This window comes from Styela clava, chromosome 6 (assembly GCF_964204865.1).
Source record: "Styela clava chromosome 6, kaStyClav1.hap1.2, whole genome shotgun sequence".
NCBI lineage: Eukaryota > Metazoa > Chordata > Ascidiacea > Stolidobranchia > Styelidae > Styela > Styela clava.
In genome coordinates, this window is record NC_135255.1 from 20,171,713 (window position 1) to 20,189,918 (window position 18,206).

Sequence of the window (18,206 nt, forward strand, 5' to 3'; positions counted from 1 at the left end):
TATTTGAGTTGTAACTCCTAACTAAGAGTCATACATAACGCGTTCGGATATTAAAATTATGTTCTCATTATTAAATTGTTTCAAAATTAATTGTATTTTCTAGTCGGAGATGTGGCCATAGGTAACACAATCGGTAAAGGGTTAAGTCCATATAAAATCCCACGAGGTGTACCCCAAATGAAACAGTCTATGCGGCGTCTATAACAAGTCTATACGAGTGCTTGAGAACACTCGGGGTGATTTGTCTTCGTTTCGTTCGCGTCGGCGCTTCTTCAAAAATATTTTGTTGTTTCGTTTACGTCGGAAATGCTCACTTGTTTTTGTTATGTCACAATATTCCATAAACACCATTTCGGTAGCGTAGAATTTCATCGAATTATTTGATCACAATTTTAATTTTTGTTTTTATCAATAATAATTAAAAATATATCGTTTTGTGGGCAAAGAAGAATATTATGTTTTGTTATGTCACAATGTTCAATAAACTTTGTTTAGGTCGCGTAAACAGTTTTATCTTTTGATTTAATCATCATGATTATTTTTTGTTTTTGTTTTATTCAATATCCATTAAAATATATTGTTTCGTTTAATATTTGTTTCAAACAACGTGTTGGTCGCGCAGAACAAAACTTTTCTTTGAATTATTTCGTCATAATTGTATTCTTTTTGTTTATTTTCAAATAACAATTAGAATAAATCGTTTCGTGTACGTAAAAGAATGTTATGTTTTGTTTTAAATATTGCGTCAAAATACCCATTACCATCTGTTATTTGAAAACAAAGGTGATTGGAATCACTTTGTTTCATTGTTATGATATGTGTTGATGCATCGTTCCGTGTAAAGTGAAATTTATCGTTTCGTTCGCGTAGGATATTTCTTCAAAGGACCTGTCCGACTTGTGATAACATTTCTAGACAAATATAACACACATAAGGACATTTAAGATCCCGAAATGTTGGTGTAACATTTGATAGAACGATAAAACTATGTATATCAAAAGGCACTTGAGATTTTTGCGCTTCATTGTGTAATAATTGTGAGAAACGATATGTTGTTACCACCAGACAAAAGTAAATTCCATTTTCCATAAAAATTTTGAATTTCCTGAAAAAAACGATAAATTCATTCATTTTTTTATATTTGATGTAATATTTGGAAATAACATCCAAAAAAATTGAATATGACGAAAGTGAATTCCGTTTTACTTCGACAAATTCATACTTTTTTATATGTGGTATGAGAAATTAGAAATAATTCACACACAAAAATATTTGGATTATGAAAAAATTGTAATGTTTTCAAATTAATTCAAACTTCAATTAAAAGTAGCAATTTTCTCTTTAATCTCCCAAAAGTTTTAAGTAAACATTAAAAGTAAGCTTGTTTCGCTAAATTTACCTCGAGTAGTCTTATATATGCACGAATTCATGTATATTATAAACAACACGAATGTGCTTTTCAACAAAAAGGATGGCCATGCGTTTGCCAGTGATAAATCGATTATATATCTACGTTTTAAGCATGATTTATCTAAATTATCAATATTTATTATTCGGTCATAGTGTCAAATAGTTTTGGCGGTAACTGGTCAATTAATTATTACGTAATAAAGGGTTGGAGATACCACCATTATTAGTCATAAACGAAACAAAAAGCATCAAATTCCAACTTAAGATAACAGTATCGGAACCCAGACACTTAACCTAGTCTAAGACAGATGAACAATTAACATGTGATGAATTTATTGCCCATTAGCCATCATTTGAAAGAAAATATTATAAGGAAGAGAGATATTTAGTCAATAGAGTCGTTTTACTATTTTGGTGTCTTGAGAATCGAATCATAAGTGATCAAAAATTGCCGTGAGTACGGACGGAATCGTATGCTTACTTCAACTGCTTTTCTAAAATTTTATATAACTTCGTTCGCTTGTATAGGGTCTTGTTCGGAGCGGATGCCGCGAAGAAGCGTTTGTGTATATAAATAATATATAGATGTTGAATCCCATTTACCTGCTATCAATAAGACTAAAAATTTCCTTGAAGTTTTCTCGCCAAAGGTCCACTTTGGTTTCATCCCCTTTTACCCTCTGATATATGGTAAGTTTAATCTAAATATTTCCTCATCAGCAATATGACTCAAAACCATTCGCGCTAAGGGTCTTCTCGTCAAAGGTCTTGTTTTTATGTAGTAAATTTGAAACATCGCTTCAGTTACCGCGAATTTTGCGAATCTATTGCGAATCAATCCTGAAACTTGTTAAGCTAGTAATAACGATTTTTGGGCTAAAACGGGCAATTCGGTTGGAATCGCACTTTGTTCGAACGACAATTAATAGATTAATTACCAAATATTAGATGTTAACATCTGCGCAAAGTTGTAACACGATTAAGAAATAAGCGGGATATGCGATCATCTAAATTCCCGCCTTTACTACACAACCATTGTGACGTCACAGTAATTTATTGTTAGTTGCGCGGGAAAGATGTAATTTGTGTCGAAAAGTGTAGTTTTCTCACGCCTGTGACTGTGATTAAATACCAATTAAAGAAAACATAAATTTTAGTCTAGTTTTGTGTTTTAATTAGCGCTCAAATTTGCAATTAATTTTTACCGGTACGATTAAATTAAAATAGAAAGATTTTTTCATTAAAAAAACGTGGATTGTGAAAAAAAATTATTTTTTTTCTATTTAAGGTGTTAGATTTCGATTGAAAACATGCTGAAATTGTCGAATTGTCTTGTAGATCTTTTATTGCAAAACCATAATTATATGGTTTTGAGTGAAATTATAAATAAAAAGTGTGAGAAAGTTTTTTGCATCTAAATTTTCTCCTAAAAACCGTGACATTTGACAACAGAAATCTATCACATAAACGAATTTAAACACAAAAAAACGGGGTTTGAATCCTTACGGTACCGGTATGGTTGTATTTAACGCTGTACCGTGTAAGGATATCATCCATTTGGGTGGTTTCTAGAGACATTGTTCCGAAAAATTCCAGAAAAATTGCGAAATAAAAATAGAAAGAAATAATAACCCATTAATATTCATATAAAGGTAATTTTGTAATAATAATAGACGTCTAGGACATTGAATACAATTCTTGGCAATTACATAGTTTCGAGTCGCGCAACCTGTTATTATCTTCCGTGTGACTATATCATAATTGACTTCAAAGTGTATCCATAAGCCATTGGTATTTAATATAACCTTTATAAAATACTGTGAATAAATAGCAGTAAAATTACTGGGAAATTTTAAGTATTATATCTAAGAGATGAGTCCCCATTATTGCATCATATTGCCTTCAAAAATAATTGCATCTCAAAAATAAAAATTATACATTAATATCGTTTTTCGTTTTGCCTAATGAAATTTTCTCATAATTTGCACTCGGAAAAAGGCTATGGACAAGCTAGCTTAGTTCTTGTAACGAAGTTTCGTTTTTTGCATTTCGTGTAAAATTTATTTCTTGCTCTCTCTCAGGATCTTGTGAACGGTTTCCAATGTGATTGCGCTTCCGGGTTCAAAGGTGAAAAATGTGAGATCAACATTAACGATTGTGCAGGTGGTCCGTGTTTACATGGCGGCCAATGCATTGACCAGATTAACGGATACCACTGCATATGCCCAGCTGGATACTCTGGAAGACGATGCGAGGTATGGGTGAACAAATAAATTTTGATATCAATCTCATACAATTTACAGTTTTGCGCCTAATGCTTCATCATGTTTCTATATAGTTAGCACATAAATTAGTGAAAACACGCAATCTATCACTCAGACAGTTCGATAGGGGCTCCCGAAGTATGCGAACCAAGATAGCGGACATCGGAATGTAATATGTGTACTAGGTTAGGGTTAGGCCATAATTTTAGCTATAAATACTACGGGAGGCTCTTGGCTAGTTTTCGAACTGATAATAGGACTAAAATAAGGAAAATTGGAAAAAAATTATCGCCTAACCCTAACCTGTTACCCATGTTACGTTCCGATGTCCGCCATCTTGGTTCGCATACTTCGGGAGTACCGTTCGATGAGTGTTCACACACAGTAAGAAACATGTTTCATTATTACCTCACTCCGAAGAAAAAGTCATGTGTTAGAATTGCATTTTAAAAATTCGACATGAATAATAAAAATGAGGGATTCATCTCGACCTGCAGACGGACAAAAACAAGATGGCGGCGATGCGAAATTCCCGTATGAACCGATTCGAATAATTTATTATCAGATTCGAAATGCCTAGCACTGGTAATAACTTCAAAAACATCAAATTGCAAAAATGGTGCTGCATAACAGCACGCTTGCACCAAATTTTCTCAAAATTTCTTCCATTTAAACAGCTGCAAAATACAGGTTTGCAGACTTGGTATAAAACACTAATAAGCGATCTTGTCTGCAGGGAGATCATAAATAAATAAAATGCCAAGAAAAAACAACTTTTAATTTCGTTTTTACACAACTTCGGTTCATGCTTAGGCCGTGTGATAATAGCAAATTTCATCCTTGCCCCAAATTTGTTGTTGTATAAATTTTTTGCGAACAAAAACGTTCCTTTTTCGATGCATTATTTATTTCTGACTGACAATGTCATGCGATAGAAATTCGAGATAAAGAAAGAAAATTAAAATTTCAAATTGAAATCATTTTTTGAACCGGTGGGGTGCAAAAGTTCTGGTATTTTGAACGATAATTTTATCATTGTAAATATGAAAGTGCAACCATTCGTTGCCCCTTTGTGTGGAGAAAGAGGGCAAATTATTTTGAACTACATTCTACATGTGCGAATTCGCGGATTGCAATTATTTTTTAACCTATTGTGCGTTGGTTGGGGTGCCAGAATATCGGTATTTAAAAGATATTCTATATTTGTAAATTTAGGAACTTGACTCATACATTTGAACTTAGGGCGCTACCGAAGTATGTGCGCCAATTGGTGCACATACTTCTGGAGCTCCGAACTTAGTACTCATAGAATTTGACATTTTTATCGACATTTATTTATTCTTTATATTCGAAAATGTATTATTTCGAAAATACTGTTTTTTCTATATCCCGAGCAGCGTAAACTCTAATCTAAACTCATACAACTATTTAGGATAGGTTTTTGCAAAGGGTCATCCCTACGGCCTCTGAAAATGAAAGACACTCTCTTAAAACAATACCATATTAGTACACGATTGTTACTTTGTCTACAAGTCTAAATACTTTTTCTAAATTTCATTCTCGACCTAAATATTTAATAGGCCATTAGCGAAAGTCTCGTTTCCACCAGACGCATGCCAGTTGTCACATTAATATATAATTGGGCGGTTATTTTCCCTTAAATAATAGTTTTTTTCATCATTTCGTCTATTTTGTGGTCGCCTTCAGACGCTTTGACTTCGATGAATTGCATCTGCTTATTTCAATGTGCAATCCCACTTGCACTACTGTATTTGTCAATATTGATGACGCCACAAATCACGTCATAAATAGCTATTGTTTGAAAATAATTTCATTATTATTTGAGTTTCAACTTTTTGAATAAATTTATTTGACGTCATAGTAACATTCAACTTTATTTATTACGTCACCTTGATGACGTCACAGCTTGAAGAAGGATACTGTGAACCTAACCCATGTTCCAATGGTGCTCAGTGCTTCAACTTGAACAACGATTATTACTGTAACTGCAGCGATAAATACATCGGAAAAAATTGCTCTCAGCTAAGAGATCATTGTGAAACTGGGATTTGTGAAGGTTTGTTGAATTCAATGTTAATTTTACTAGTTTTTGTTAATTATGGTTGACTTGACTTTTTTGTCATCAAAAAACTAAAATTTCTTGAAATGGTATAACAAGGGCACAACCATCCACAAGCAAAACTTTGAATATTATATATTCTCCATTTCCGTTGAAGTAACCAAATTTATTGGTTTTTGTTCTGACAGTGTTCTTTTCATTCTTAATTTAATGTATTTTCTTTGAGCAAAGATATTAAAAATGGCCTTCTTACTAATATGCATATATCTTTTTATAGTAATTGACAGCTGTCGAATCCGCGTTACCAGTAACAACAGTGATGACGTCAAAATATTAGAATCAGGAATATGCGGTTCACATGGCAACTGCGTGAGTCTCCATGGCAACAAGTACAAATGCGACTGTGATCGTGGTTTTGATGGACAATACTGCCAGAGAAGTAAGTGATTTATCTACTCGTATGAAAATGAATGAATGACGATTTTTGGGCAGCGCAGACATTTTTTGTATCTTATTTTTAGCAAGGATACATACATGTATCATATGAATATACTTTAATTCATTTCCAGCACTTAGCTTAGGATTCAGTGATAGATTGGGATGTTCGGAGTTTGGTGATTTGAAATTAAATTATACATATTTGTCCATGACTCTATCTTTAAACAATATAATCCAATTCCATTAGTCTCGCATTGTTTCGTCAGAATTGAGAATGTGATTTTCCCCGCCTAAATTGAGCGTTTCGTTACGCTTCGTTTGCTTCAATTTATAAACAATATTTAGATTTATTCGAGGTATTTGGGTGTGAAAAAAATTAAAAAACATACAGGAAATGCATCTACATACTCATTTATATAGGTCGCCATATATTTGTTCAGAGAAGAGTCTCCGTCAATTAATTCGGAGTTATTTGAGAAAGATCTCTTAAAAATTTCCATATAAGCATAGAAATACTTTATTGAATATGACGTAGAAAATTGGAATATTACCAGGTCATTTAATTTTTTTTTGTAATTTCGTATTCCATTTTCTGTATTTTACTGTTGAATGGCCTACTGTATATTAAATATAAAACGAAAAAGGATGCTATTTTTGAGAAAATAGACTTAGATATAATCATTAACAAAAACTTTCATTGTAAAATCCAATACCGACTACGTATGCGAGTTAAAAAGACATCCAGGATGTATAAGGTCAAGATTTTGTAAAACTTGACCTATTTTGAAGAGGTTTCGGAAATTCTTATTTTGTATTTGTTCCATTCGCGGGCAATTTACTTCAGTAATTGTCGTTGTTTACTTTTAAATATTTTCATTATGACGAAATAAAAGTTTGTAGAAAAATTTTAATTGACCGCGGGAAAACTTTTAATCACATTTTTATTTAAATTTTCAACTGAAAAAAATTATCCAAGCGTAAACAATTACAAAAAAATCAAAGTTATTATTTACCACATCGTTTATGACGTGACAATGCATTTATTATTATGTTGATTGTTCGTTTTCCGCGCTTTGTCATCAGATACTCTTAGATTTCGGGTCATTTAGCTTTACCAATAGACCTAAATAATGGGGCAAATACTCATAAAACTGTCCCAAATCACCCATGGATATAAATAAGCATTGCCCACCTGCTAAGACAGGTGCGAAAACCGGGTAACAGTTTTTGTTGTCAAATAAATATTGTTTTTTTAAAATAAAAGAGAAAATATTAGATTTTTTGTCGAAAATAGTTCCGGGCGGTGCGATTTATATTCTGATGATCCGTAGCTTGTTATCTTCCTCGGAAATTTGCGATTTTTTAGTGCTTTTATCGTGTTTTACACGATTTTTAAGGTCAAATCGTAATATTTGGACAATTACATCATGTTATTTTGCTCAAAAATTATGTTAGAGTATTCACCTCAGGTGTGGCCATTGATATCATATAAGGCTCATGGCTGATAAAGTCATTTCAATTCTCGCCTCACAGGTGTTAAGATAAGTAAATTGTGATAACATTGAAATTGAAATTCGATTGTTATGTCACACTTAAATGTATATTGTTACATCACAGTTTGAGAATTATTTCATCACAATTCACAAAAATGGCACGTGTTCGTGATAGGATTGTCTTTGCCAAGTATTTTGAAATCGGTTTCCGCCGACAAAGTTGTCTTCTACGTCACGGTTGAGATATTGTTCCGTCATAGTAGTGATTCCAACCGGTCGTTTGCATGTTATATTGTCGTCGTTGAACTTGTACTGCAATAATAATCGGGCTTCCACCCAAACGGGCTAAACTTGATAAAGCAGTTATGAGAAAATGAGTAAAAAGTATATTTCGATTTTCCCTTCTTTAACTTTATATTGAAATACGTCAAAATTTTAACAATTATCCCTCTGTCTTGGAAATCTCAAAATATCCTTTCTGTTCCTAAACCAGACAGACCTCCCAGAAAAAATTAAAGTCAAAACATCGAAATACTCCCAATCTACAACAGTTTACATCATTAAACGATATTGTGACATAACAATCAATATACAATAGAATAGAGCAATCATATTGTTCCTTTGTGACGGAATAGTGTGTTTGAGGTCATAATAGTTTATCATATTTTTGTTTCCATTCCTATGACCAATTAAAACTTAAATTTTCAAAACTTTGGAAAAGTTTCGTCAGAACTTTGAGATAATCATGATAACAAATTTAGCACCGAGTTTTTTAATGCAATTATGAGAACTCAAATTCACTTGGTCATTAGTTTTTCATGTTGTAGTTACTATAGTATCATTCGTTTTTATCAATGTTCGTATTTGCAAAATGTGACGTCATATTCATGACGTTATTACTTTAAACTTCATTTTTTTCCAGATATCGACGATTGTACTCATAATTCTTGTCAAAATGGCGGCACTTGTGTCGATGACGTCAACGGCTTCTTCTGTATGTGCAGAGATGGATGGGAGGGCGATAACTGTGAAATAAGTAAGTAATCGCATAATATGACATCACTAATCCTGACGTCAGCTCATTGTACTTTCATTTCCTCTCTATGATAAATTCGAACTAGGATTTTAGGATGGTTTGTGACGTCGTAATCACGTCGTGACGCCATATTAGCGACTGTGTTGTCACTTTGTAACATTTTATCCTATATTTGTGACGTCATTCTTGGCTGATGACGTCATGTTTTCACGTTTATTTATTCATCTTCTAGACGTGGATGATTGTTCACCAGATCCATGTCATGGTAGAGGAAGATGCATCGACTTAGACGACGATTTTATTTGTCAATGTGAGAGAAAATGGAAGGGAAAGACGTGCAACTCTCGTGAGTAGTTTTTCGTTAAGTATATGTGTTTTCGCGTGTGTATGTGTAATTTTATGTGAACCTAGGATTACATGTGACTACCTTCGTTTACTTCTTAAAACCCTTTCTTATTGAAAATAAATCGATTTTTCATGTCATAATGACACTAAATTTCTTAAGACTCGATCTTACGCGCCTCCAAACCTAGGTAATATTAGTTAGCAACTTTCTGGTAAGTTTGACCAATTTGTTAAGGCTGAGGCTAAAGTGAAACCTATTCTGTTAGATGAGTCTTACTTCTTTTGTTTTCAATAGCATTGGGTTACTCAAAACTATAGGAGTTCAATTTAATCCCACACGAGGCATCGGAAAACAGATAATTGGTCCCCATATGACGTCATATGGGGAATATTTGAGAATTTGATTTCACTATAGGTTACATTCCTAGAATCTTTAGACTGGGATTTTAGTATCAGAATCTTGTACATATGTTTAATATTTTTGTATGCTCAATCGTGTGACGTCATCGTGGCGTCTAATAATATGACGTCACAAGTGTATAGTATATGTAGCGTTAAAATCGTTGGGAAAGTAGGTAACAGAATATGAACTACGCTAAGAGAATTTCGCTAATCGAATTAAACGGCAGATCAATCAGGATTGTAGTAAGAAATGAATTGTTCGAACCAGTTGTCAGATTTGTAAGTAACTGATCTAGTTTGTCCGAAGTTAGGAATATAGTAGTTTTTGTATGACTTGTGTATAGTCGGACACTTACCGTGTTCAAAAACCGAATTCCGAAAACGCGAGCCAAAATCTTGAAAAGTTAGAAACTTGAAAGATTGAAACACAAAAGGAAATTCGATCTGAACGAGTCGAACCGGTGTTTGGCATCAAATAACTAAAAAATTTATTCGAGCGTGTTATCTTTTCGTCTTAAAGGAAAATTGCCGCCATAGATTGTGCGTTAACAATAAGTAATTTTGTCGTCACAATTAAAAAATTTGAAGTGGAATTTTACATTGAAAACACGCGATTTGCAACATGAAAGAAAGCATTTCAATTAGATGTTCTTAATTTCCGAATTCCATTCTCCAAACACCCTTTTTGATGTTTAATGTAACTTTCCAAAAACAATTCATTCCAATGTAACAATTTTGGTACTCCTGTAGTGTGTTTACCAGGTTAGGGTTAGGTCATAATTTGTGATGAAGGGGGATGAAGGACCTGTGCGTATTTATGTATTAGTATTACCTACCTACTTCTAAACACACTACTAATGGAGGGGCGCTCCTGAAGTGTGTGTACCAATATGGAGATAACTAATTTTGTTCACCTGATTTACATCAAGTTATGTAAAGGGACTGAAAGTTAAGGGCAGGGAGTATATTCACTTGGCTAACACAGAAAGTCCCCGAACTCCTAACAGAACTAAAATAAGAAAAATCGGAATAAAAATTTGTGGCCCAACTTTAAACCGGTATTTATACTACCGGTTATTATACTACGGGATTACCCATTTTCTAATGTCGGGTGGAATCCGGCATTAATGTTTTGAGTTCAAGTCAAAATCTAGTTTAACCATATTTAGATGGTGAGCAAATTTAAATATGGAATTACATATATTTTTAGGATGTTTATTTCCTTCTTGTCTTTGAAATTTAAAACCAAATGTCAACTTACCACAAGTGTTAGGTTAAAACCAACAAACTTCCTTTGTAAAGCATCATATTAGTCATCTTTCTCGGAAAACAGCGCTAGACTCACGTTTTCCCTTCTCGGTCTTCTTTACTTTATAGGTCGTGTTTTACTGGATTTCGAAGTTGTTTGATCTATATGTAGATGTATTAGGTTACATATGATCGTTCGCTGATGGGCAGGGTAATATTATATTAATTCGTTAATTTCTTCTATTGTTGTTGATTTCAAAATATGGGTCTTAGCCGGGATTTTTTAAAGGGGTTCTAGTTGCTGAGTCAGACCGTAATAACAGCTACCGGTTCAGACCAGGGGCCGGGGAAACGTTGGTTTTTAAGTATCTTGGAGGTCTAAAAAGCATTTCAAGCTACGCAAAATTGCTATGTATGTAACAGAAAGATGCTTTTTTACATTTTAAAAGGAATGGCCTAGTCCCTAAGCCCCCTGGCTCCACCCCTGTTCAAAATAAGTTATCCTATCAATTCACAAGTTAACATATATATAATCTTAAATTTCGAATAATTTTTTTTTAAAAAAAAACAAATTTTAAATCAAATTTCAGATTACACTATATCCAATATTCGTTTTCGGTACACGATAATATATCGTGAGAGTTGATATCCCTTATCTTAGGTCTAATTATTTAAAATTGTTAATTAAAATGTTTTCACTTACTTAAGTGAAGTCGGTAATTAGACTGATAAAGCTGTATTAATGGTACTATTTAAATCCCATCAATCATACTTTTTGTAATTTTACAGCTTTTAAAAACCATTTTTTGACCCCAAAAATGCCTTTTAACTACAATTTTATTCAGAATTGCAAAAATACTTTCCTCGCCGATCTAACAAACGCATGTAGCAGTATAGCATAATCCAATATAGTGTTATTATATCCCCGCGAATTTAAATGTTTTAAAAATGGCATTGCCCGCCTTTTTATTTAATCGAATTTGTGACATTACAACACGAATCAAAGATATTGTTTAATGTTACTCAAAACAATACTATATATATATATATATACTCGCGATTTTAAATTTTTGTTAAGATAATTCCCGCCTTTTTCTTTATCATGTTTGTGACATCACAATACGAATTGAAGATATTGTTTTTCGCGTCTGATTTTCGACGGCGCCGTGCGGTTGCGACCTTGCTCCCGTCGGCGTCTAACTCGTATGGATAGTCTTAAATTTCGTTGCGATTTTGGAGTGAATTTCCATTTCAAATAGTGGATTAGATGGATTTCATTTTATTGTGTGTTTTCGGCAAGCTACATGTGAAACATAATCTATTTTTCGATCGAACACTGGCCGTGAATATACTTTGAAACACAACCTTCTCCCAAACTTGGCAGCGATATTTTAATTTTTCGAAAATTCTGAGAAATTTCACAAGAGTGTTGGATTACGTTGCACCCTGTTTTGCGACTGTCGCCTGCAAACCGCCCCATGCATTGTGACGTAACATAATACTATTGTGACGAAACACTATCTGATCATCACGTGAGAATTAAAAGATTGTGGCTGTAATTTAGAACCGTTTTCTTCGTTTTTATTCTGAATTTCGCATTTTTGAGTCGTTTTTTTCTCATCTACGCTCTGAAAAAGGCCTTTTACAAGCACCCTAAGTAAAAATTTATCTATTATCAAGCTAATTGAACCCAAAAGACACATTTCAGTAGATAGTTGCAAACACGATATTCTTGTCCAGGTGTTTGTGCAAGATTTATGCTTAAGCCTCTTCAAATTCGGACGAACAATTGCTTTTAGAAAAACGCGTAAATTTTAGCCCAATAGCACTCACTATACTTATGAACCATCTCTTCATCTATTCCCTTCCTGTAGCCTGTAGTTACCAAGGTCCCATATACAAAACTTTCAAAATTACGTGGTCTCTACAAAAATTACATGTCAACATCCTTGAACGCTCACTACTTCGGCCTGCATGTGATTATTCGCTAATCAAGATAACGCTATTCGCATTGTTTATTGTCTCGTTACAGTTCTTTTCTTATATAGTCTAGGGCAAATATGAGTAAATCATGAAATAAATTTTAAAACTATAAAAGTTATTTAATAAATTGAAACCTTCGGGCCATTTTCAATTCCTAAACATCAGTATTATCTTGAATTTTGGCTAATTTCAGTGAATTAACTCTCCTTTTTTAACAATAATACATGATTTTGTTTCACGAGCAACTTTTGACCTTTGATGTGTTGAAAATCGACTTTTTGGCCCCAAAATCGGTTCTTTAAAGACATTTTTTGCATTTTTCAGGAACTTGAACCTAACTTTTACATGTTTTTGACCCAAGTTAAGATTAATTACAACTTTGACGTAAAAAGTCTCATTTTTTACCCCAAAACTTGATTAGAACCAAATTATAGAGATAATTGAGAATTTAAAAGTTAGAAAATTGCACTCAAATACTCCAGTATACAGGGTAAGAAAAACGAATTATTTTGAAATATTGAGGCGGTGTGAAAAATCCGAAAACAAAGTTTTTTAGCTTTTATTTTCTATAGCTCTTTTCCTAATTGTATTGAGTTGGACTGTGTCAAGTCCCACGCGAATCTGCATGCGGAGCCTCAGTGCTTCGTGAGAGAAACCTAGGGGCTCCGCGAGCTATTCGTTAACTTATTAAAATACTGAATATTTTTGTCTGGACCGAGTCATTGAATAATGTAATTTTAGTTTACTCAGAAACATTCGGTAAATAATAATGTGTTTTTTGTTTTCATTTCTATGAATTTATTGTGGAGTTCGTGAAAAATAACCTCTTCTCGGGCTCCGTAACACCAAGAGTTAGAGAACCACTGCTACGTGACTGCCTGTAACGTTAAAACACTCTTTGCAAATGATTGATTGTGCCTGGCCTTGCTCTTCGCAAATTTTCATCGAAAAATTAAATAAAAAATCCAATTTCTTGGCTCTCTTGAAAATAGCTGAAAGAATTTGTCCTTTTTATTAGTTCATTTAAGACAAAAAATAAGCATACAATTTTAGTATGGTCAAAATGGACATTATTACTCTCAGTATTTGGGTATATATTTTGTCAAAACATTGTCGGTATTCTTAAACGAGACATTTCCACGAATTCCTATTTATAACAAAGTTCCATAATTTAACTTGACAACGATTTGTGGAGTAAATAAACCAGTAATGTCACAAGTTGTCTGAATTTTAGCAAAAACGTGTAAAATTGGCACGTTTTACGGAATATTTTATTGAAAAAAATAGTTTTTTTGGATGAAAAATTGCCTCCTGACATACCATAAGTGAAATGGTGCGATCCATGAAGTTAGATTAATCTACCGGACGTTAGAATTCTCCCTGGCCACGAATGGGGTTGTTTTAAAAACCGCATAAAAAGTTGTCGCCCGGGGCACGGCCCTTGTAGTTTTTTGGTGATGGATGGGGGGCAGCGTAATATGAAACCTATGGAATTCACTTGACACGCGGGGGCGTTTCAAAAGTTCGCTTCACGGCTCAGAAGGGTCAGTAAAAAGTGACAAGTTAAAAATGACGAAAAAACTTTGTTTGGACGAAAAATTCAACGAACTTTGAACTCTGAAGTCGTTGTGGTAGGTTGGGGTCATAGGTTAAAGTTTATGATTAAAAATTATCATCGATGCTGTAGTACAGTGACCGACCGAGTGTGTTGGTTACTTGGTTCGCTCAATTATTATGAATCAATTACACCAAATTTCATGACCATTTCAACCCAGAACGTATAATTAAATAACTTTATATGAGTAAGAAGCCGTATATCAACCTTATATCTATATTTACATATGAGCAACACGCTTCAAATCAGTTTATTTATCGCGCTCAAGTTTTTGCCACAAAAGAAACATTCCTCAAAAAAATCTAGCTACAATTCATCGTAAAAGTAGCCCAAATGTTCTAAAAATGACAATATTTGTGGCAAAAAAGAAAACATTCATTTCCTCTGTAACATGACCCCACTTTCACCCTTGGATTGGACCCCACACGTGGAAGTTTAAATCCAAGGCCAAAGCCATGGTACACCCTTTCGTCTCGTTGCTAGTGAATCCCAAACTTCACTAGTGCGTTGCATGATGATAACTCCGACCTCAAAAAATAACTAAAATTGAAAAATAGAAAAATCTCAAATTCAAATCTCATGTCCACCGCATCGCCAAATATCACCTAATCCGATATATAATATCTTTTCACACATAAGTTGTACAGTCTTGTTCTCTGTGGAAGGCGTGTAAAACCGTCAAGAATAAAAAAAATTCAAAACTAAGTTTTTGGAAAATAATAAACCTTTGACTGGCATATGACACTTTGTACATAGTTTTAAAAACGACTTTGACTAAATTTGAATATATAGTCGAAATTATTTCATGGCCAGCTGATTATGCTTTGAGTACAGATCTTGATTAAATAGTTCATTGTTTTTTTTTAGTTCCAACTTTAAGACATTTTCTGTTATGATAATTCTCACTATAGTCAAAATAATTTAATCAAGTGATATATTCGAATGTAGTCTAAATTTCTGGCAAATAAAATTTCTTGGCCAGTGTGTGATACTTGGCAAGCGTCTGACCGCATCTCAAGGATTAAAAAGCGTTTAGAAGGGATTATTTTTGCTTGGTAGATTAAGCCTGCGATAAGACACGAGCTGAGCGTGTGAACGGGGCTTTGTTTGTGTTAGCTTTTAACCCGTTTTTGGCGATATTTTTCTATAAACGTTGCGATTTTGGGTTTTTGGTGTACGAATTTAAGCCTTATGGAACATTTGGAGTTTTCAGAATGAGTTTTGGTCATCGATTTATGCGTACACAAGTTGTTGATACTATTTCGTGTTAGTTTTTAACCCGTTATTGGCGATATTTTTCCATAAACGTTGCTATTTAGAGTTTTCGGTGCGCGAATTTGAGTCTTATGGGACATTTGAAATTTTCAAAATGGGTTTTGTATCTCCGATTTAACGTATCAATTTAGTACCCTGTACGCTTTTTGTTGATACTATTTCTTGTTATTTTAACCCGTTGTTAGCCATCTTTTTGTTATGAACGTTGAGATCTTGGTTTTTAGTCTTACGGGAGCACTCAGCAAAAATTTTCGAATTGGCATATCAATCTGAGTTGTGAGTTATATAATCGTTTTTGGTACATAAAAGTAGAATTGCAAGAAAAGAGCATCATTGACCCATCTCCATTCTAGTAAAAAAAAGTTTAAATTTAATCTACTTGATCTAAATCTATTTTAATAACTTAATAAAAATGAGACATTACCAATATCACCAAATTGTTCTGGGACACTTTTATTTGTGAAGAAATCCAGAAAACATAATCTTTAATTACTTTTCTTTGATCATTTTGGGTGGCCACGACCTCTTTCGGTTATTACAGTACTAATTGTTTGTATTTGCAGTAATTTTGGGGCAAAATGTTGACAAAAGAGATTTCAAAAGTAGTTATTTTTATCAAAATTATCTAAATTTACTAACACTCAATAGACCATACATTGTAGAGTATTTCAATACGTGACTGAAATAAACTAAAACTAACCCCCTAAAATTAGAAAAAATTTAAAATAAGACCAGATGGTCGGGTCGTTACGGTACCGGAACTTAACGACCCATAGCGGGAAACGCAGACGAATAAAAAAAGGCTAAAAATTGAACAACCGAAAAAAAAAACGGCTTCGGATTTACTTGGTTTTCTCACAAAAATTAACGCTCTTCGCATTTTTGGGGTAAATAGTCTTAATTCGTTAAATAAACAAAATGTGTACAAAAAAGATTAACATGTTTCGTCTTTCGGTATAAACTTACCCAAAAAATGCTATTTAAGACAAAATAAACCAATTTTGGGGGAATTTCATACAATTATAGATTATTAATTTCGTAATGAGTTGCGTCACAATGATGACGTCATAAGTCTCGCGTATAATATTGTTTTAATTCATTCAGTCGTGTTTATAATACCGTTAAAATTACCAAGGCCTTCAAAATATGTCATTCAAAATGTCATTAATTATTCAAAATATCAACGTCACAAAAAGGATTATGACATCACTATACCGACCGTTTATCTTGTCACAATTGTGATACTCGATGAAAGAATTTTAGGTATCGCTCTCTTGAAAATTTAACACATTCCTGTGCTTTGTTACTCAAATAACTGATCTGGTCAAATAAACTATATATATATATATATATATTAGGTGAATATCCTTGGCCAGACATGATAGTACATAAATCTCACGATTTAGGGCAACTTTATATTCGGGCCTCACTTGATTACACCTAAAATATTAGATATGACGATATGTCTGCGGTATTCCATCTACCGTGGGAAATGTCGATATAATTCAAGGCAAGTTCAGACATGCAAATGAGTGTTACTTATAACCCAGGGATAGTTCATGGGACATTGGTAGGGGACTACAACTGAGAAATTTTTTGAAAAATATGGTTGAGAGCGGAAGTACGCGATGTTCGACGAAAATCGTTATGTACCTCAAATTTAATTTTTGTTATGGATCGTTTAGGTAAATTATTGTTGTTGTTATTTATAGAATGCATTTCGCATTATGTAAGTGACCAGAAATTTTCAAAAGGGGAGCATTTGCAATTTAAACTTGCCATATTAGACCGTAACGGCTATTGGGGTTTACAGGAGTCTTTAGCGTCTAACAGGCTTTTCGAGCTACGAAAAATTGCTATGTATGGCGGGGAAAAAATCCTTATTTTACATTTCCAAAGGGTGGGGGGGGGGGGGGAGGGTGCTCCGGTTCCGGCATCACCTGCCCAATTTATTCCTTCATAAGTGAGTTGGCATTGCCACACAATTCCAATTTGTAATTATTGCGCCATCAAACTAAAAAAAAACACATACCAGAGACTGATTTTTATGCCAAACACACAGCATTTTTAAATTCAAACAGGCTACCAGAAACCTCTAATACTATCGCCGCCATGCAAGGTGTATAAGTAACCCGATGTTTACTGAGTGGGTACATTAAGACAATTCAAATCACGCTTTTCTCGTTCAACCAACTCAACTTAGTATCAAGTTTCAACTCGGAAACCAAGTTCCGAGGTGGGCTAGCTGTTTTGAGTCTAATTCACGATTTGAATTGATGTGCATTTGGGTCTAACTAAAACCTAAAGAAGACTTATTTGCGATTTACGAAAAGCGGATATAAGAGATTTTTTCTATAGTTTTTTAAATGCTTGTCGTTTCGTTTTTCATGTGAGATACAAAAAAACGAGATTCAAAAAAGTTCAGCGTCTTCAATGAAAGAAATTTGTGCGAGACCCTAATTTTGTTACGAATTTACCGTTTTGAAATTTCTAATATGCATTTGTTGGAATTTTATGCCAACAATTACACTAAACATATCATATCAATTGACATATTCTCTTAATATATATGAGCTTAGATTTTTTTCCCATGCCATGTTTATTGCAAGTAGTCGTA

The 18,206-nt window shown here is 33.6% G+C and overlaps 1 protein-coding gene across 1 annotated transcript in view; it reads left to right on the forward strand.

Moving 5' to 3' along the window:
* The window catches only part of LOC120331301 (protein jagged-1b-like), an 87,655-nt gene that overhangs the window by 59,514 nt on the left and 9,935 nt on the right, over window positions 1-18,206 (forward strand). The window contains exons 13-17 of the mRNA XM_039398373.2: window positions 3,492-3,665; window positions 5,601-5,751; window positions 6,032-6,193; window positions 8,608-8,721; window positions 8,954-9,067. Coding sequence (XP_039254307.2) covers window positions 3,492-3,665; window positions 5,601-5,751; window positions 6,032-6,193; window positions 8,608-8,721; window positions 8,954-9,067 — 715 coding nt within the window. The remainder of the gene's footprint in view (window positions 1-3,491; window positions 3,666-5,600; window positions 5,752-6,031; window positions 6,194-8,607; window positions 8,722-8,953; window positions 9,068-18,206) is intronic.